At 37.8% G+C, this 22529-nt stretch overlaps 2 protein-coding genes across 2 annotated transcripts; both read right to left on the reverse strand.

The window, feature by feature from the left end:
• Positions 1-704: 704 nt before the first annotated feature.
• On the reverse strand, positions 705-13507 carry LOC148724738 (cleavage stimulation factor subunit 1-like). Its single transcript, XM_088731366.1, has 8 exons — positions 13269-13507; positions 13093-13179; positions 3555-3647; positions 3167-3207; positions 2341-2457; positions 1716-1838; positions 1328-1403; positions 705-790 (listed from the first exon to the last, which is right to left on the reverse strand). Exons 1-8 carry the CDS (start codon positions 13291-13293, stop codon positions 705-707), a joined length of 648 nt encoding a protein of 215 aa, XP_088587492.1. The 5' UTR covers positions 13294-13507.
• On the reverse strand, positions 4048-7242 carry LOC148724739 (uncharacterized). The gene is made up of 2 exons (XM_088729644.1): positions 7106-7242; positions 4048-5974 (listed from the first exon to the last, which is right to left on the reverse strand). Exon 2 carries the CDS (start codon positions 5771-5773, stop codon positions 5093-5095), a length of 681 nt encoding a protein of 226 aa, XP_088585770.1. The 5' UTR covers positions 5774-5974; positions 7106-7242; the 3' UTR covers positions 4048-5092.
• Positions 13508-22529: the final 9022 nt, after the last annotated feature.

The following is a 22529-nucleotide window of genomic DNA, read 5'->3' on the forward strand; positions in this document are numbered from 1 at the left end:
GAGCTTTTTAGATGGTGATCATTTCCTTTATTCTCGTGACCTTAATGTGTGATTCAGCTGTGAAATTGTGAGGAGAAATGAAATGCTAGTCACTCTAGGGGTTCAAGGGTCAATCTTACATTCCGAATAACAAGGGCATGGACACTCTAGAATTACACGTATATCGTTTGTTTTACAGTTTACTAGTATTTAGATGATTCTCAACCTCGTGCTGCCCCAGAAATCAGAATTCACTGTAAATTGAATAAATTTCTTTTTCTCTCCAGTTGGAAGCAGCATTAAGAATTGTGTTGCAAGTCAGGCTATGTTTTGTCTGTAAGAAATTGGATGCACAGGACCAGTTGTTTTTACTACCCTGGGAAGGGGGGGGATTTTGTGGTCCTTGGTTTTGGTGGGGAGCGGAGGGGGAATCAGTCGTCATCAACAGAATATAAACGGGTGGGGCTATGTAAAATTTACAGTCAATTCACTGCGTATGACTTTGGTGGGGGGGGGCATCATAGGAATGTCACATAACCTTACGGGGTGATTGAGTAAGACATCGTGACACAACGAAAATCTAACTACTCCCCCCTCCGTCCCCCCTGGGCGATAACTAATGACCAGTCCCTGGGCTAAGAGTGTCTGACGGGTAACAAATGTAGAGTAAGAGTTCTTGTTAACAGCTCACCCGTGTGATCAAAATTTTTAAAAAATAAAATTAATCATACCATATTAATAGATCCTGTGGGATATTCACGAGGGTTTGCCGGTACAAAACACTGCCCTGTGTTTGTATCATAAAGACGAACTGTAAAAAAAAAACGAAATGCAAAACGATTAATATGTTTAGAGTGGATGAATGACAGCATACTCCTGCAAGAACAGGATATAAGAAGAATCCATTATCAGCTCTAATATGAAAAAAAAAAAATTCTTATGAAGAATGCCATCGAATGTGTCCGAAAAGAGTTCTTTTTTGGAAAGGATCATCTTGTAAATTAGTTTGATTACATTAAGTCAGAATAAGATGTTTCAAGACATGCTACAAACGAAGGCCAAAGAACTTATTTTTTTTTTTTAATCTTGATGGTCAAATCGCACTCAGTAAGACTTTCACTGCTCTTTGAATTTGACTACGAGTAATCTCGTACCCAGATCCTACCATGTAATAAACGCAGAGGGTCTGGGTATGAGAAAACACTACGCGACTACTGCTTATCGGTCATAACACAATTAACAAAAATTCAGTACACTAATTTACAGCAATTTTCTTCTCCGTGATTTCGTGTGACGGAAAAGGACGGGCTGCTTGTAGTCTGGGATTAAATAGGAAAAAAGAACTCACTGGTTGGGTGCTCTGTGCCAACAAGAATGAAATCTCCTGTGGGATGAAACGACATGGATGTTACAACCTCGGCTTCCTGAAAGAAAAACAGATCGTAACTTGCAGTTTTTAGCAACCTCAAATAATTTAAAACTATCTTTTGCACAATGCGTATAAGTTAATAGGTTGCTTCAGTAGTAGACTCAGCGGAGGGGGACTCAAGGGGAGGGGAGTGAAAGGGGGAGGGGAGGGGAGTGAGTCTATGCCTTCCTTCCCGTGAGACCTATACTTATAGTGTTCGTTCAATAAAACTTTGCGACCTCCTCCCTTCACCTCCATGAAAAACTCCTAGATCCAATTCAGATATCAGTTACTGAATAGTTTATGAAATGTTCAGAATGTAGCTTACCTGAAGGGAACGATATGCCTTTTTCACGGAGGGTTTGGAGATATCGAACAGTTTAACTGTGCAGTCTTTACTGCCAGATGCCAAGACCAATGCGCTGGGATGAAATTCAACAGCTGTAACTTCCTGAAACAAAATAAAAACAGTAGTGTAATACATCCGGCACTCTAATGACAACAATAACAATCAAGATAAGGATCGCGTTAACGATAATGATAAAAGAGAGATTAAGCAACTCCTTTATGTGAAACGGCAAACGTCAGCTTGCCCTTTCACGTTTCATGTAAAATGGCGTGAACCTTGCGGCTTTAGCTTCGCGTGAGCTCACGTTATAGTAGATTTGAAGGCGCCCTTGTATGACTTACAAGAGACAATTCCCGTTCCCTTTTTCCGCCAATTAACTTCTACTCGGTGAGAGAAAAAGTGAAGGAAATCTCCCGCACACGACAAACGCAAAACAGGTTACTTTCCCGTTGAAACGACAAAGCGCAACCGGCGAACGTGAAAAAATGGCGGGAAAAACAAGGTCACGTGGTCACTCTTGCCATTCACGTTTCACGTAGACGCGGAGCTAAATATGCTGACGAGCAGAAATAATAAGCTTATTCTCAGCGCGTTAGTGACGTACATCCATATGGTCGTAAAGAGTCCTGATAACTGGATGATTTTCTAAATTGGTGCCAGCTCCTTGATCCTGTGTTTGTGGCATCGTGTTTTTTGCAACCATTCTCTCGACATCTAACACCTGCAAGAAATAACCCGGAGAAAGCACAGAGATAAAACGCGACCAACATTCAAACTGTGCTACACTGTATTTGCACACTTTTCAGTCATTCATTTCAATAGCTGCTTTACATTTTCACATTGGAAGAAATTAATTATCTTAAGGTCTTTATAGAAGATTGTCAAATTAAGATTCATTTAAGTGGGAATTGAGGACGAATGGTGCTAGGTGCGCTGAACTCCGCGTTGAGAGGTCCTGGTTCTAGCCCAGTGCTAGGCACTCTAGGCACTCTCTTTAAAGGAAATGAGTGAAAACGCAGGCACACGAAAAGCCGTGGGGGACTAGCAAAAAAGGCCATCACCGTGACAACTGCAACTGCTGTCCGTTGTTTTTCGGCTCTTTCTCGAGTCTCGATTTACTGAGGGCCAAGAACAAACCTATCTAAAATCTGTTTTTTTTTTTGTCATGATGATGAAGTTCAAAACAAAACGGTAAACCAACTGTGGATATCAGTGTTTACATAAGCTTTGTAGGAAAGTCTTGAGTTTTTCTTTTCCCAATTTTTCTTTCCTTTTGTTTATATTTCTAAGAACGTTTCAATTTTGGTCGCATATTTTACGTCACAGCAGTTATTGTTTGAAATTGGCGCCGTTGGCCAAAATTGATCTCCGACCTTGCACACGCCAGATGTTTGACCGATGTGTTTCATGTTAATTTTATAACAACATACCTTGATGGACGCATCCACTGAGCCTGTGGCTATCAATCGACCTAAAACAGAATAATGAAACATGTAACTTAATCATGGTCATTTTTCACTGGAGGGGGCCTAAATTCAGCGTCCTGACTTAAAGGGATACTTCAAAATCATGTTTCCGAGTAAGGACTGGAACCTATCATCATTTTTCCGGTAAAGTCAGTGAAAAATAATAATAGGCTCCAGTCCGTTCTCGAAAACCTGATATTGGAGTTTCCATCTAGGTCGACACTAAACTCAGGCGACATCTATTTGAAATAATCAAAGTACTAACTACTCTCGATAGCCGGCTTCCGAACGGTAAAATAAAACAAAAAAACCGAAAACGAGCATACGCACCGAAAAATAAACAGAATTTTACCATTTTGACTAAAACTCGCTGTTCGGCAGGGAGCCTTATGTGCTGTTACGTAATATGTTTCGTACATGGCCGCTGGACGACTGGTACCATGATCTGGAGAAGAATGTCATGTGGTAAGTCTTCCAGAATTCTCTCATTGAATGGGAGGTTCCTCTTCATAACATTGGAACACCTTCAGGAGCGCTTTTTCCAGTCCAATCAGTTCCCCATATTGGAGGTTCCATTGTATAATCATTATATGCGTGACCTACAATGACGGCACCTCCTTGTCTCGTACCTAGACCTTTCATAGTTGTAAGCTACATTTGGACGGTAGGATCTGGGAACGAGATCAGGCACCCCTCTACATTAGTTCTCAAATGATGACTGCTCTACTTTCCGTCTTAAAACTCACGCTAACAAGCTCCTTCAACATGCGAGGGTATACAGCTATGCAACTTCCCACAAAGGATAACTGCTAGTTTGGTGACCTTAACCCCTTAATGTGAGACAATTATAACACTAGTGTGATTTATTTTCTGATAACAATGAATCATGTAACATTAATCTCAAAATCTGATAAACTATTTTGGTGGATGAAAGCCTAATAAATACTGTACATGACCTTGCTAATCATGACTATGTGCTATATTCCTCATTTAAGATATTTTACAGATCACATTCCAAAAGCTGTTACAGTGAAAGTGACAAACTAACCGTTAAAAAATGATTTAGTTTTAAATCATCTCTAGAAAGTTCCTTGATGCTTTCATCTCTTTATTTCTGTTATATTTACAGAAAGAAATTATCCTCACTGTTTCTAACTTCAAATGATAATTTTTGATAAGTTAAATCCAAATCTTGACAGAAATTACCTTGGCATTCAGGTAGTGTAAAGCCAAATACTTATGTTACAGTTGATTTCTCCATTTTGAATATAACAGAGGGCGAAGGGAAACTGACTCAATAAGGGGAAAAAATCTTCAATATAACTGAAAAATATTGCGGCCAGTTAAAAAAAATTAACCCTAACTCCCTGAAGTGATTCATTGATAACTTCTCGCTATTGTATCCATGCATTATCCAGCAAAAAAGGAATGAGAATACTCAGACTTATCAGGTAGAAGTTGTTATCTTGATCTAGCACCAAATTCTTGTAATTAATTTGCAAGGAAATGTGTGGCAGCTGGAGGAATGGGGGAGGGGAGGGGGGAGTTAAGAATCAGATTTTGGGAGTTATAGGTTTAATGTTTCCTTTTCTATAGCACAACTAAAACAAGGTATGTCACAGTTTCCACATTGTGAAAAGTTGACTTTCATTTTGCAAGTTTGTTTTCTTGATTCTGTCTTTTGTGTCTTCTGCATTCTTAATTATCCTTTCTCTTTCCTGGTTAATCATTGCCACTTTTGTAATTTTGTGTAACTATAATTATTATTAATAGTTATAATCAATAATTAATAAATGATTAATTATAGTCTTCTTCACATATCATGGAGTTGCTAGTTGTAGAAAATTGTCTTGAAATTTCTTGATGCCAGCTTCTTGAACTCCGATGCCTTCAGTTCTGAACACTTATCACAACAGGGTTGTTAACATGTACAACATAAATCTGTTGCCCAACCTCCAGTCCTTCAGTTTCAGGTGTCCCCCCCTGGAGCATGACAGAACTACAGGTACCATCAATCAAGCTCTCAAGTGAGAAGGTCTCCACTTCTTCAGAGCTGGAGACAGGTATCTGCGATGATGACAGGTCGCTGGAAGAGAGTGCAGAACTCTCCCTGACTGCACGATGAACAGAACTGCTGGTGGATGTCTTTGAAACCTGCAGTTCACTGTCTTTACTTCTCACAGCAGGTGACAGGCAATTTCGGACACCAGACTGTTTGTTCAATGACTTTTGACTTTGCGTCAGAGCAGCAATTTTTGATGCAACTAAATCGGTTTCAGAAACTTTCCTTGCTGGGGATGTTGGAAAAGTTGGAGATGAAGCAGATACTGGGGGAGACACATTAAACCTTCTACCACATAAATGTATTAAACTTGGAGATTGCGCATGACCATGTGATTGTGGGGAAGCTTCTCCTGCTGCACTAGATGTTGGCACAGCTGAATTATCAGGCAAACACAATCCAGGAATTTCACTGGAGCCATTTTCCACACTGTCTTCATCTTCATATCCAGAATCCTCCTGGTCAGGTTGTTTTTCACCATGTTCCAGCCCTTTCAGCAAACACCTCATTCGTTCCTTATGTTTCCTCTTGGATCGAAGATTCTTGAAGTAATCACTGACACACTGTTAAGGTATGGCCAGCTGATTGGCTAAGGTTTGGCACTTCTCCAATGAAAGGTACTTGCTGCGGTGATAATGATCCTCCATGACAGCCTTGGCTTCTGTGGGTATGTAGCGTCTTCTTTTCCTGAGTGCATCATCAGACAGACCCTAATACCCGGGAAAAAAAAAACACAGCATCAAAATTTATGTCAACTCTCAAAATTTACAATTAATCTTCAAGGTGCTTCTCATACTCTAAAAATACCAAATTAATGATAATTTAAAACCCAATTAACTTAAACCTCAGGGACACAAAGGTAAGAAAAGACAAGATAAGATAATGACTTTATTTTAAGAGGGTAGCACGTAACAGTTTAGGTACAAATGATAACCCTGTGGCCCTCTATAAAGTAATCTAATCAATAAATAAAATTGACTTAAAAGAAAGTAATAATAATTTGATGTATACAATTTATAAACCTATTAAAAAGAAATTAATACATAATTATGTATATATACTAAAAATTCATAATAATAAAAACATACTAAATATTAATATCATAATCCATATTGTAAAAAATTCATATCACGATTTTGTTTACTAAGTAAATTGTTTATAACTTTCTTTTTCAAGGCTTTGGCATTCTTTAGTTCTTTAAGGTCTTTATCTAGGCTATTCCACTCTTTGATTGATCGTGCAGTAAACGTTCGTCCACCTTCTGTTTCATTTTTGCAACGGGGACAAGAAATGCAGTAGAAATGCATGTAGAAATGCAGTCTTCAATCACAGAAACTAAATTCGCTTTGGTAGAACTATGCCAGGTTCTCTTTTTTACATAAACCTGGAGTAAATGAATTATAATACATCTCCTTTCATTAAGAAGAAAGAAAAACCAGAAATCATCCTCTCCCAGATCAATATGTATTGCACAGAAACTAGTCTGCAGAGCAAATGTGACTTTGGCAACCAAGCCTTCGTTAGTTTCTTGGTCAAATTTATAGCCCCTACCAAGTAAGCAACAGACTGAACGAAGGAGAGCGGAGGGGTGAGGAAACAGAGATGAATAGAAATCTATTTGTCTTTCTCCACCCCTTCCCCACCATCCACTCTAACTTGAAATTGAACAAGGCTAGTTGGATGAATGATTGTGAGCTTGTAACCTCAACTCGCCTTAATGTGATGCCTACACAGCAGGCTACACAACAACAAAAATCTTAACAAAAATTAAATCGAAAACAAAAAAAGAAAATTGCAAATGCCTGATGAAAAAAATGCACTTATTATCTCAATCTGCCTACATTTCATCCTCTCCCTTCTTCTCAATTCTCCCTTCTGGTAATAAATCCTTAGCCATTGAGCCTCTGGTCTCTCAAGGAACTGTCGCATGATCTCAAAATTCATCCAACCTCTCTAGTGCATATTGTCTTGGGGCCTAAAAAGTTCTCACCATGTTTGAGCATTTCAGAGAGATATCCTTGCGATTTGCCCAAGACTGCTTTGGCAAACACCTCTTGGGAAACATTGTACTTAACGAGTTCAATTTTAACTTGTTCACAAATGCTCTCTGTATCGAGCACATGCCCATTTCCAGTTGAGGACTCTGCTGCTGCAGCGTGCTTCAGGGTTTGGGGAGGCTTTGCGAATTTCTTGTCAGAAGTTATTCTTAGAATGTGATTGAGAACCATGCTTGCCGAGGGGGAATCATCTGGTTTTTCCTCTGGCTCACTCTCACAATCTTGGTCTACTTTTTGAAGTTCAAGATTGCTCATGAAAAACTCATCAGTACTGGAGTTTTGCCATTCTCCACTTACTTCTTTCCCTAGGCAGGCAATGAAATGGAATAAATTGTTGTATACTGAATCAGGCCTTTACATGCATATACAGTAAAAACCCGCAAATAAGAACCTAAAAATTAAGAACCTGTTAGCCTAAAATCTGCCATTTATACACCCTATAAACAAGAACCTATTTAGCCTAAAAAAATTAAAATAGGTTCTTATTTTCTAAAATCATATAGTACATTACAGGTACACTGAAATAATTTCTGTAATCATAATCGAAGAAAAACCAGATTGCCATTGCTGTAAAAAACGATTTTCTTAAGAAAAATTAGTGCAAAATATGTAGTTACAAAATATAGGACAATTACCAACTTGTTATGCAGGTGTGTTTTTCTCCAAGAATAAGAACCTGTTTTAAGAACCTAAATAGCCTAAAATTTTGTTAAGTACCATTTATATAAGAACCTGTTTAAGCTAACTCCTAAAAATGTAGGTTCTTCCTTGTGGGTTTTTACTGTACACGAACAGCTTTGAACAATAAAATTGAAAGTCTAGATTTTCAGAGACATGTCTAACCAAGGCTCGATCTTGTTCAAATTACATAGAAAGAGTCATCTATAGCTACATGTAAGGTTCACTTTGCTGTTTGCCACAACCACAGAAGGCTTAGGACCAAAAAAGTTATCTTACAGTTACTGAGAAAAGAACAACCCTCAAATGCTAATTTAATCTGAAATCTGATGGAGATGGGTCATTCCACAGTATTTTGCATGTCACGGAGGGGACAATTCAGAGGAGAATATCATGGATAGCTCCCCAGCTTAATATAACTCAGTTCACTGAGGACTTCAAATGGACAGAACAGCTAATGATTGTTTTAAATCAAACTATTTCCAAACAACTTCTTCCACATTTGGGGGGAATTAGTCATTTATTTAGATTGTCACGGAGGGGACCAGAGAAACTATGAAAACTGAAAGTTAAAATTTAATCTCAGATTTCTGAGAATGTATAACGGCAGCAACAATAATTTAGTACATAGTTTATTTAGATGTTAATCAACAATAAAACTGCCTTAAATGGAAAAGGCCTTCCTCCTCTCTTACATTGTACAGGAACAGTAAGTGCTCGTGGTTATTGTCACGGAGGGGACTGTCACGGAGGGGACCTTTTGTCCAATAGGCAGCAGTGATCAGTTTGAACCAATTTTCCAGCCTTAATATGAGTTTACAGCCCCAGTTTAATTCAATTCTTTTCAAGATATTCTTTAAAGCTTGACCACATGAAAAAGGTTGGCTGTCGTACGTGTCGTCAAGCCTTTAAAGACATTTAATTTATGGCTGGAAAGTATTCTGGAAAGTTGTGTCATGCTGTTTGTTCATATGATGCAACACATTTCTTAAAAAAAAACCTTCATGTGTTTTGTTTTTTTAGTTTTTATTTGGAAACTTTAGGTTCATGTAAAGTACTCAAGATAACACCAATGGTTCCATAAGACCTGGTGCATACAAAAACATATACAACATTTTTAAAACTTACATGTTTAACTAAAAATGTAAGCAACTCAGATATTTCAAGGTTTTGTGTCTCTGTCTCTCTCTTTTAATAAAAAGGCTTAAAACTGCATTGTAGACTGTAAATATGCATGCATGCATGCATGATATGCAAGATGTAAATATAATAATTATATAAGCTGAATATTGAACAAAAGTGCCACAGATTCAGAGGTGATAACGACTTACAAGTTTTAATATATGTATATGTACAGTTGTACAGCTAACTGTTAACAATATCCAGTTCATACTAAAGTAGTGTAAAATCCAGTACACTCTAAGTGAATAAACCTCCAAAAAGCTCAAATCTCATTTTCATAAATGCTGTAAAAGACAGACAGTTATCATAGGCTTTCTTGAGCTCAGAATTAGTCCTGCTTTTTGAAAAACAGGTGCACTTTCTCAAATTCACCTTGCACTGAAAATGTAAATGGGTGATTGCCTTCCAGCATTACAGGACCATAAAAAATACAACTGCAATGTACCCTGTCCACGTCATCTCATCTTGGCCAGTCATAGGTGGCAGAGCTTATGCTGTGTTAGAACTTGAATTCTACAAAGCCATCTTCCACAGAAATCACCCGGCCAAAGTAAAAAGTTGTGACATAGTCTACAGCAAAGTACATCCTCACCTCAACCCCCTTAAATGGTACTGGGCTGAGATGTTGAACATGGAGATCAGGAATAATGGATTCCCTTACATCCACCTTGTCCTTGTTAAGGACAAGAGGACAGGAAAGAGCAAGGGCTCTTGCAAACATGATGCAAACAAACACACCACAATCATAATCTGTTTCTTGTTGCTGTCTATCATTAGAACTGTTTACATGAAAGGACCAGTCCCCTGGACTAGGCTGATTATCTGCCACAAGCAATGCACTCCACATCTTACAGACAGCTCTTTGGTGGGTGGGCTTGACAAAACTGCCAGCTGCACTCATATAGAAAAAGTGTTTTTTGTTCTTGATGAATTGAAGGGGAAAAAAGACAAGAATGATCAACATGAAACTTCGGTCTCAATCTTTCTTTTTAACCATCTCATAATTTTCATCATTTTCTTTCAATCTTTCTCTGTATTTCTTTGTCCTCTCTTTAGAACTCATTTCAGCTCTAAAGCAACTGCCAGTGCTGTGGTGATCGTGCTCAGAGCCTACAATCCCAGAATCCTTTACTTTTTGTTCATCTATTAGTCATGAAATGTGCAACTCTTTTTTTGACAGTAAAAAAATGTTCTACTCACATCCACTTTTGACGTAAATTAACTTGAATTTTAAACTCAATAGTTACATTAATTTCTCTTTTAAGTGAGGAGAGTATAGTTTGTTGCATTGCCTTCCATGACAGTTAAATTTTCTTCATTACAGTGATGTCCCCTCTGTGACAGTAATGTCCCCTCTGTGACATAAAAGTCCCCTCTGTGACAAAAGTTCCCCTCCGTGACATTTTTATCTTTTTAAAGTAATTCAAAGGAAAAGGAAGGGGAGGAAACTCTTTACCACTTTTGAGTTTGTCAGCCCATACTTCAATAATTAACAGAAGTTTCTACAGTTATCCCCATTTATTTTAGAAAGATCATAATTTTTGTGGGTATTTTTGTCACGGAGGGGACAATTCAATGTTGGACAAAGCATTACATCTCTTTTGCACAAAGCCAAGAAACAAATTTAATAACATAGGAAGTCTGGGTAAACAACTTAATGTCCTGACAGTTATTATTAGATTTCTTCTCAAGACAGATCTACAATATTTATTTATTGTATGTCCCCTCCGTGACAGCTTTTTTGGTATCAAGGTTAATTTATGATAATTTATGACACAGAATTACAGTGCTGACATCTCAAAAGTATCATTTTATACAAATTAGGCATTTAACCAGTACAGAAATAGAGCTTAATAGTCCTTTTAGTCAATTTTATTTCTTAAAGCTCTATGTCCAAAATACTGTGGAATTACCCAGATAAGTTTGAGTCTTACAGGATCACCTTGAAATAGACTTTATGATTGAATAAAGGGGGTATGGGCTGTTAGTCCTAAATAAAATGTATTGCTGCGTGACGACGAGCTTGCAGTCAAAACTTCAGCTTTAAAAAATCGTTTATGGTGGACAATTTACATTATGAACTCAGTTGACAAAACCAAATTATCTTGAAAATGATTTAGCCTTTTTACATTATTGAGACTTTTTCTGTTTCAAAAATTAATTATTAAAAGCAACACCGACATAATGATTTAATTGAGTAACAATGCTATCCTCCTTTCTGAGCCATGGACTGTTTGAAATTGGCAGTATTTTTTTAAGTCTAGCTACAAGTGTACCACCTTTCAGTTTTATTGTTAGTAAAAACACAAAAAATTTAATTATATGTATTTTCCCAAGAACTACTCAAAAACAGATATTTAAACCATTTGAGGTGTACTTGAAGATTCATTAATTTTGAGCAAGGGCTTAGAAAAGGATCATACCAACTAAGCAAGACAGTGCTCTATAAGAGAGAATGTTTACCACACTAATATAATTCTAAAACAAAAACATGATGTGCTCTTTCCATTCAACAAATACAATTAAAAGGCTGCCAACACTGAGCTATCCTTACATAGAATAACTCAAAATTCTTGCAGTGAAATAAAACACCGTTAGTGAACAAATAGCCCATAATTGCACTTTTAAAGTCAAGCACTGATTCAGTATACAGAAGAAAATGCAACTTAGATATTCCATTTCATTAACTTCTTTTCGCAGATGAATAGAAACTGGGTAGTTTCCCCAAATTCAAATTCACCAATTGCACAGAGTTACTAATATTTAATCTGACTCAGTCGATCTCCTCATTTCAAGTATGATAATTAAGTCAAAAAAAATTTTCAAACTAGTAAAACAATCGTTTTAAATATGCCTGTTACATTTTCAATAATTCCAAGTGATTTTAGGCCTTAATAAGAGGCAAAGGCATTAAACTCTACCAGTTTCTACTGCCTGAAAAGGAGAACATTGCCACATGGGCATACATGTAGTTACATTTATTACCATTCTGACTCCCAGTTAGTGTAAATTTTTATTTAAAATCATCTCACCCACATGTGCAAGCACATTATTTCACAGAGAACAAGAGAATCAGGACTACATACACAAAGCTTTGTAGAAATTTCACAATTTTTAAGTATGGAAACAAACATGTTACAAATGCAGAAAATGCAAAAATTTTCAAAAATATGAACAAAAATTCAGAAGTTTTGACCCTCTGACCACAGGGAGTAACTGGCATCCAAGTCCTTCTTACAATATCACCCCTGAATCAACACAACCCTGGTGTACCTGCACATAACTACCACTCCACTCTGGTGTACCTGTACATAACTACTCTAATGTGCCCGATGTAACTAACCTCTCCACCGAGGTGTGCCTTTACAAAATTAAGAGTGTGTCTCTGTAAAAGCGGTCCGGTCAATTTTGCTTGAGACACAGATTTCCCTCATTTCTTGTGTGTTGTAAGACATTCATGTGCCTATACTAAAACCACAATCCATTTGATCGGGTCTCTTTATTTTTCAAAGTTTTACGGAAATGAAATTTCACTCGAGCGAAGGCCTGTCGTGACACTTTTCAAGACTTTAATTTGAGACAACTTTGGAGGACAATTTAAAAGAAACTACGGAACTCAGCAAAAACCAAATCCCACAGCCATGTATATTAATTCTATCTTATCCATCGAGGCGACTTTCGTGACTCACATTTCAATCAAGGAAACAGGAAGACTTGAATGACACCTTATCGATTTGCTTAAGTCACACACGCGAAAACCGATCAAATTCAAGGTAAATTTTTGAAAAAGTGAGGCGTTCTTAACTGATCCAACTAACATAGTTAGGAAGTAGATGCCATAGAAAAGGTAACTACAGAAAAAAACTTTGCGGCCCGACCTTTACGAAAGCTTTATAACTCCACGAACTTACCTAATTTTTGGCAATCTCCAAGTTTGGCCGCCATTTTGAGGGACTTATCAACATGAAGCGTTGCAGACACAAATCGAGCAGGTAGATCTAAAACCGTCAGAAATACATGCAAGCAATTCGAATAAACTTTACTTTCTATTCAAGCAGCAAAATGTGAAATTATTCGTAATACTTACCATTCTTACATTCCCATGCGACCATTTCTTCCAACAATTCAAACACAACTAGTGTTCAAATTCCCCTCGTCAGTCCACCATAAGAAATAACCTGTGTCACCCAAGCTTGGACTCAAATGTGAAGTACGAATCAAATAACACAAATGCTTCTTCGAGGCAATATCATGCTGGTATTTTGATTTTCTGATCGACAAGAACGGTGTTCAGTTAGGGATCGCCATGTTTACCTCATACACAGACCGCTGGTCAGCCGCTGAGTGAAAACAGAACGGTGTGGGTTGGTGTGGGTGGGGGCTTATCGTCATAAGATATTAGAATACATGTTTAAAAAACTTCGGGACTCCCAGTCTAAACCGTGAAGGCATGCCTAGTGGTACAGACTACTTTTATTTTGTTCACATAACTTTTTCCTTTAAATCAGGACTGGTATTAATTAATAGAGTTATCGATGTATTTTTAACCGGGGTACCCATATTACTTTTTGCTTGTCTTCTGTAGTATAAAATAAGGGGTCTATTTTACGAGAACCTTTTATTTATGCCCCAATTACACGGAATGAACACTGTACTTTGAATGTTTTTTCTAAGTCATTTCTGCTGTTCCCAAGAATGCATGCAAAATCATTGCTTTATATACAAAGCTGACTCTAAAATATGATTTTCCGCAACAGTAACCAATGTCATTTACGTATGGTGTTAATAAAACTAGCAATGTACAATTTTTAGTGTTTTCCACTTATAAGCTCGACATAAAATTGTTAAGTGAATCATGTTAGTCTCAGCTCATACCTTCAATCGATCTGACCTTTTATCACTAAGCCCTATTCTTTTTGAAATGTTCAGCAAGCAACCGTGGGCGATAATCCTACTCTTGTACGTTGGATCAGCCATGATCTAATCGGCCCAAAGTAACGAATATAGATATAGAGGCAAGACCGATACAACGTCTTCAGGCACCAGAAGAACTTCAGCCTTCTTCAGGCACCTGAAGAAGGCTGGTTTGGCCAGCCGAAATATAGTGCTCCGTCTTAAAACTTATCTACGTTGTATCGGTCTTGCCTCTATATTCCTATTCCGTTTTCATTTTCAAATTTATTGTCCATTTTTTTTCATACGACAACGACAAAGTGTTTTGTAAGTAAACCGAATGCTCGATGTACCACGCTTGTATATACAAAAACATGGTAAAGGCTGGGTAAATAAGCTCCTCCCCTCGGCCTGCTCCTAATTTTTGGTTGCTTTCGCCCCATGCCTCTGCACGACTCCCTGTTGGCTAAAAAGAAATTTGAAAGACTACTATGCAGGATGCCTTTTCTTTTTCATTTCAGTTACCCTCTACAATTCTTCATAAGTATGTTTCGTGTTGAGATTTGGAGCAAACTTTCTCCGCTAACCCGGCTGACCTGGGGTCCACGAGGGATCACGAAGTTTATGAGGTGTGGCCTGAATGTCATCAAAACAACCACTAGGCAAATACATGGGACGCAAGTGTTCTCTGTTAAAAACAATACAGGTGTGGTTGGACAACAAAGGTGTTTAAGGAGGCTCGGAAAGGTTTTCCGTTGCCGTGGTGTTTTTGAAACGATGACAGGTTACAAGAAAAGAGCTTAATCGTGTGGGCAAACTATAAACATCTTTGCAACTATATTGTTGGGAAAGACGTAAGGTCCACAAACAGACATTCAAATAATCAGTTATTACAAATTATCTGAAAAACTAAGTCGGTAACCTACCATTTTAGTTTCTTTGTAGGAAAGCTCCCGAATTTCTTGAACTTCTCAGAAAGTATGAAACAAATTTATCGAGCAGATTTTAAGACTTCTTCCTGTACTTATAATTGATGCCAACGCGATACGAGTTCGGGAGGTCTAAAGGAACTCGCTCTAACTTTGTATACTCGATACGATTTCACTGATTTCCGCGTCAAAGGAGCAATTCATGAGTACAGATATTAGATTATGGTATATTGGCTCACATACCATAATGGCTAAGCCAATAAAGAGTCCTGAATTGCATTATCCAATGATCCAGTTTTTAATAATGTCTATTCTACAATATAAGGATCATTGTCAACCCCATGCGACCCCAGAAATCAAAATTTACTGTGAATAAAACAAATTTATTTTTCTCTCGAGTTGGAAGCAGTATCAATCATTGTGCTGTAAGTGAGGCAGTGTTCTGTCTGTAACAAATGAGTCATTATTTACCACCCAGGAAGGGGACGGGGAATTGTGGGGGGGGGGTCCATGGTTCCATGGTTTGTACGGGGAATAAAGGGGGGAATCAGTCCCTGGGCTAAGAATGTCTGATGGGTAACCATATTAATAGATCCTGTGCGATATTCACGAGTGTTTGCCGCTACAAAACACTGCCCGGTGTTTGTATCGTAAAGGCGAACTGTAGAAAGACAAATCTTTGATCAGAGATAAAGATATTGGTTTCTTACTTTTAGACTACGAGCAGCGTCCCTTTTACACGAAGTCTGTTGCACGAGTAAAAAAAATCACATCTACCCGCAGTGAGCTAACATCAAGTTTTTTTCACTGAGAAGTTTTTTTTGCTCGCGCGACGGACTTCACTGAAACGGAGGATCTGCTAATAATCTGCTATTTGAGAAATACAGGTTGCCCAAGTTTTATTTATTTATTTTTGTTGTTGTTGCATTTTCATAATCAGCACGAGCTCCCGCGATCAGATCTTTCGTCTACATTTTAGAAAGCTTAAATGTAAATTAAAACTATGTTTCTTTCAATGTCTCTGGATTCTGGATCTGGAAAATAACTCTTACTTTAAATTTATGTTATTCGTATGCGGCCTACAGATGCTGGGATTGTTCAGGAATTTTCGTTGTTCTCGCCCGTTTGTTGAAAGTGAACCTTCAGCCCACTCCCCCTTCCGTTCTTACCCTTTACACCTCTGCATTGATATCTATATTCTCCACTCTAATCTCTGTACATTTCCTATGGTAACCACAAGGAGAATTTGTTTGATAATCAGGAGCTTCTTACAGTAACTTGGTGATCATTTCCATTATTCTCATAACCTTTACATTTGATTCAAGGGTGATACTGTAAGGAGAAATTAGAAGCCTGTCAACCTTACGATTTAAAGGGTTAAAAGAGGAAATGAAAATAGAAAGCGAAAGTTTAAGAACCACTTTTCTTTCAGTGCAGTGACTAAAACTCTAAGAAGCCTGGAGAACAGAGCTGTTACGTTATGTTGCAGAACTCAGGTGGTGAAACGAAAGTCTTAAGCCAGCAGTAAAAACAAGAAAATATTTCAGCGGTTATCTAGAAATTTTCCCAAATCCTATTTGGTGTCTAAGAATCAGCAAAATTTATGAAATACCACGAATAATTAAGGAAAGGGTCTCAGTTCTCGGCTTTATTCCTGCGTGAGAAAATTAAACGCGGGGCGAACTCGCGAGAAGATCACGAGCCCTGTGCGTTCGAGTCCGATAATAATAACTCTATTACCGTGTCAAGATAAAAGCAGTTCCCCACTAAATAAGGACACCTATCCACAGTGTTAATAAAAACAGATAACCCCCCTATGTTCCCCTATATAATTCCCCTATATCATATCCCACCCTATGTATAAGCCAAAAACAATACAAATTTAAGTTTACAATAAAATATCTCTACTAAATGTATTATATAAAAGTAACTATAAAGTGACCAATAACTATATTAAGAACTACAAAGTATGCAATTACCGCAGTTATTGAGGAAATTCGTTTAGCAAGGTCTATTTTCCTGATCGTTCTTTCAAATCCATCTATAGTTATGTTCCCTTATTTTGCCGACACTTTCCCCATCATCAAGTACATTCTTCCATTTCCCTTTTAACATTTGAAGGATTGTTTCACAACTGTGCCTTTTCCTGTATCCTGTAAGGTAATCACTGAGCCGTTCATTAAATTCCGCTGTGATTTGATTAGCAAGGAGCTTTTCGAAAACTTTGTTTACCATGATCTGCACACTTACTGGACAATAATTTTCCATGTTCAATCGGTCGTTCTTTTTATGAACGGGCACCCACTCACATCTCTTCCAATTCTCACAATACAACGGTTATAAAGATCAAATAAGGGCACATCGAGCTCAGCCGAGCCTATTTTAAAAGCTTTAGGTGGAATAGTCTCTTACCCCGGGCGCTTTCTTGGGATCAATTTCAGCGTGGAATCCGTCACGTCGTTGGCAGGGCCGATGTCGTCTGCAATGGTCGAGAAATAATCTCTCATAGTCTCTGTAATATCTAGCTGAATGGTGATTATCGAGTCATTAACATTAATCTTCAATTTCATTTCTGAGGATTCTTTAACTTTTTTGACCAAGAAAAGGCATGAATGTTTTATAGAACTTGTGTGGCTTATTCCTGAGGTCGTCAGACTTAGTCTTCCAATAATCTTTAATGGCTTTACGTCTGACAGGTGTATAAAATATTCTGAGTGCTTGTCTTCTTCGTCTAATTGCCTCCTTCCACTCAGTTCTCACATATATATGCAGTGGCGGATCCAGGGGAACAGGCCTGACGCTTACAACTTTGAAACTGAAATTCGTACATTGACAGGATCGTATATCATTTTTTAACTGGCTGACCTTTTTAATGAATCCAAGTAAACGGTAAGCGGCCAAGGAATTATAACGTGCAACCGCGACTGGTGGGAGGGGGGCGTGGGGGCTGTGGGGAGAAGTAATTTGCCTCAAGAGTCCAACAATCCCTTCTGAACCAAAGTTTGTATCCCCCCCCCCTCCCAATCAAAAGCTACTGGATCCGCCCCTGTATATGGCACATCTTCGCCTCTAACACGCATTCTTTTGCATGGCATATGTTCGTCTACAATGTCCTGTAACTGTACGCTGAAAAATTCAGACCAATCGTCAACATCATCTAAAAGTTCAGCGACATGCCATGGGGAGGCTGCTAAGCCGGTTCCTTAAATTCCTGTTCATCTAAGCTTTTACTTGACCGAAAATTCACTACTTCTGCTTTTGATCTGGCCACCCTTTTATAAAAGCGTAGACAAGGGCATGGTCACTCAGCCCTGGATCAAACACGCTGCTTTTGGTGAAACTATCAGGCAGGTTGGTAAGAATAACATCTATGAGTGTCTTACCCACTTGCTCTCCAATTTTCTGAACTCTGGTCGGTTTAAAGTAGAGTTTTCCTTCATTTCTTGCTAGTCCAAGACGATCAAGACTCAAGTCACCAAGCAATACAATTATAGTTGCCTTTGTAGATTTGCCTAATTGCATATGTGGTTAGCTCTTCTTCGAGCTGTTGTCGATACGATGATGTAAAGATTTTTGGAGGTCTATAAAGGCCAATCTCAATCATTTCTTTCCGCTTTTAATAGATTGACAAGCTACATAAAGAAACACGAACTTTTGTATACCTTACAATACGACTTTCGAAAGGGGCATTCAACCCAACACGCAATATTGGACATTAATGAGTAAAACTGTTGGGCTACTTGCAAAGCTACGCCACTCTGTACCTCGACAAATACTACTGAATATGTATAAGTCACTAATCCACTCTTATTTAACTTATGGTCTTGCCGCCTGGGGTCAGGAATGCAAGACTTATCTTAACAAAATTCTTATTCTTCAGAGAAGAGCCCTTCGTCTGCTGTACTTCGCAGTTTGGCATGACCATGCAATTCCTTTATTTCTTAAAGCAAACGTGCTTCCGATAACTTTTCTTTATTACGAGTCCGTATCAACCCTAATGCACGATATCAACATACTATATACATTTCAGAAAACGTCTAATATTCATGCATACAACACACGATCGTTTACGTCTGGAAAGTTTTTATGTTAAAAGTTGGAGACTAGAAATTCAAAACAATTCCTTCTCTCGGATAGGAGTAAAGCTGTGGAATAAGATACTAATTGCAAGCTGTATAACGAAAGAAGAAAAAAAAGCTTTCAAAAAAAGTCCTTCGCAAATTACTAATTGATATGTTAGAAAAAGAAGATAACTATATTCAGATCTTCATGATCATTGAAAAAAAAGGTGCATAGATACACCTTGTAAGTTTAAATGTCTTCTTATCTTTTTCTGTGTGACTCTGTGACTGTGTGACTGTGTAAATAACGACTCCTTGTCCTTAGATAGTAGACGATTTATGTTATTCAGGTACTTGTCTTGCCCCGCCACGATTAGCTTTTTAGCTATTTGCGGGGCAATTATCCCACTTTTATTACTTTTATCAAGGAATATTAATTGTTGTTGTTGTTATTTAATTGGATGTCTAATACGATAGGCTCGATGGTTTTGTAGCTCTTTGCTAGCGTGATTCTTTTACAAATTGACTCAGAAGATACGTAAGCTAAGATCCCTACTCCTCCCTTCTTCCTGTCGTTTCGGTAGAGCCCGTCACCAGGGATGTTAAATTGACTCTTACGATTGGAGGAAACGATTTTGGATTCGATATCATCCGTATGATGAGATGAGTCATAATTTCGGTATGATTGGAGTAATCATATCAACGCCATATCTAAAAATATCTCTTCTGGTATTGGATCTATGAAAGGAATAAGTCACTGTGTTCCTCCTGCAAATTTACAAAACATCTATCATGGGTTAGTCCAATCGCACTTCGACTATTGTAGTGTTGTTTGGGGTAACTGTGCTAAAACATTATCTGACAAATTACAGAAACTGCAAAATCGGGCGATCCGCGTCCTCACTCATTCTAGTTATGATGCTGACGCCAACCAACTACTTACAGAATTAGGCTGGGACAATTTAGAAACTCGACGTCAAAAACTTAAGACTAAGATGATCTATAGGTTCTTAAATGGCCTCACACCCAATTATTTGTCCACAAAATTCATTCAGAGGAGTAATGTGATTACTTCTTACAATTTGCGCGATTCTAAAAATAAGCTTGCTATTCCCTTGCGACGTACTAATTATTATTAAAATAGCTTTGGTTATAGTGGCGCAGTCGTCTGGAACAGCCTACCCCCAGCTGCTAGGCAAGCAACATCTCTGGCTAATTTTCGACAATTGCTAATTAATTCCGACACGGCATTCCTGTAAAACAGGTTTTAATTTAATTTACCTTCTGTAATAGTCAATAATATTTTAAATTAGACTAATATACATAGTTTATACATAGTATACATAGTTTTTCGTAATTAGTTGCAGTTTTTATATTAAATAGTTAATGCCTGATATATTTTACCGTGTTTAAATAAAGATGATGATGATGATGATGATGATGAAGAATCAGGAACCGTAATCATTAATCAGCGTAATCCGTATAACACTTCAAAATGGCGGACGACAAAGGGAAAAGGGTCTTAGCACCATAATCCCTCATTTCCCGTTTCTCGTAGCCCGTTCCATGTTCCCCGTTCCCCTTCCTTCTGTATCCGTTCTGTGTTCTTCGTTCCCCGTTCCAAATATCTCGTTCCCCGTTCCCTGTTCCTCCACTCTCCTTTCTTCGTTCTCCGTTCCCCTTACCCCGTTCTCCGTTTCCCGTTCCCCGTTCCTCGTTCTCCGTTATTTGTTCCTCAATCTCATTCCCCTTCCCCAGTCCTCGTTCTCTATTCTCCATTCCCCATTCCTGGTTTTAGTAACATCCAACAAAAGCGAAAGTTTTAAACGTCTGTCAAAGTTTCCATTGATCCACATACAGCACGTATTCAAGCGAATTCAGCGAAAATCAGCCTTCACCAAAGAGACAGATCGGATTCTGAGCCTGTTTGGGGTGAGATCTGATATTCTTTATTACAACTGTCTGCGAAAAAGACAGGGCAGTGGTGCATTCTTAATAATATTGTCTCCATCAGATTCCAGAGGAAAACAAGTGTTTGCTCGGAAGTTCATTTACATTGTTGTCTTGTAGAGGATATGACGCGCAAAATGGGATCTTGTCAAATGTGTAGCACAACCAGTGCACTTTTTTAGGTACCATTTACGGCTGTATACATATACCATTGCAAACGTGTTTTGCCTCATTCATTCAAAGCCTTATGCTTGACAAGTCATTATTCAGAAGAGGGAAACCGAAAATACCCAATCTGTGTAATAATTTTTTTGCAGGAGTAACATATTACAATTTGCTGTACAATGTTTTACAAATTGCGTAGACCGACGATTATTCCAAAATGCCACAGCCTTCATTGCAAAAAGCGTTACTCACCTTTATCACAAAATGATGCCGCCATGTGTATTACAAAATGTCCAAATTATTACAAAATGCCGAAACCATCACTACAAAATGCGTACTTTTTCTCTGCTAGTTTCCCCCTAAATTGCTTTCCTAGTAGCTATTTTAAAATCTTCGAAATTGGTGTAAGGGATTAAGACTGGTTTATAGTCTTCTTGCAGTTTTTCCACCAAGTTAAACAAAGGAGGTAGCACAGCTTTGTATTAACATGATATCTTGTAAAAAAAACTACGCGCGTTTCATCGTTGGTGATTAACTTCTCTCTTCTATTGGAGGTTTCTCCTCGCAAGAAAGAGAAACGAAACAGAACGCAGAAGATGTTATGATATTTTTCAGGGATTTGATTATTGTTTTTACTGTACTTATTATTTAACTGATCAGGGTCGTAATTTGTGTTCACTCGGGTTATTTTTCAATCTTTGTTTAGCAGGAAATTTTTTTATTTCAGTCTATGGATTTTAGTTTCCTGTGTCATAGGTTCAGAATTAACACCGAATAAAACATGATTTGTATATATTTTGTTTTTAAATTTTTCTCACTCGTCTCTGAAAATTCAAATATTTTGGATCGAAACTTTTTTTGTGAAAAAAAAAATATGGGAGAGGATTCCGAATTTCAAACAAATTAATAAGTCGAGAAGGATTCGATTTTTTATTCATCTTAGTATATTGATAACTAGTAATCTGTCTTTTGAGATCAAGTTTTTTTAAGTTCAGAATCAACACCGAAAAAGACACGATTTATATATTTTGTAAGGTAGGTTGATAAATAAACTTGACTAATGTTCTTCTCTCGTCTCTGAAAACTGAAAATCAGATATTTCAAATCGAGACCCCGTGAAAAAAAATTATGACAGAGGATTCCGACTTTCAAACAATCTCACAAGCGGACAAAGATTCGATATTTTCATCCTTAGCATATTTTCTTTCAGTCCCATTATTTCAGTGATAATTCTCCCTACTGTCTGCCATATAATTCTTATGAAGTCAGTTAGGAGAATTTGGTACTAGGTCAACTGATACTCCCCTATTTGACACTTTTCTTTATTGTCATAACTTGTGTGTTTGATTT

The sequence above is a fragment of the Stylophora pistillata genome, chromosome 8 (assembly GCF_964205215.1).
Source record: "Stylophora pistillata chromosome 8, jaStyPist1.2, whole genome shotgun sequence".
NCBI lineage: Eukaryota > Metazoa > Cnidaria > Anthozoa > Scleractinia > Pocilloporidae > Stylophora > Stylophora pistillata.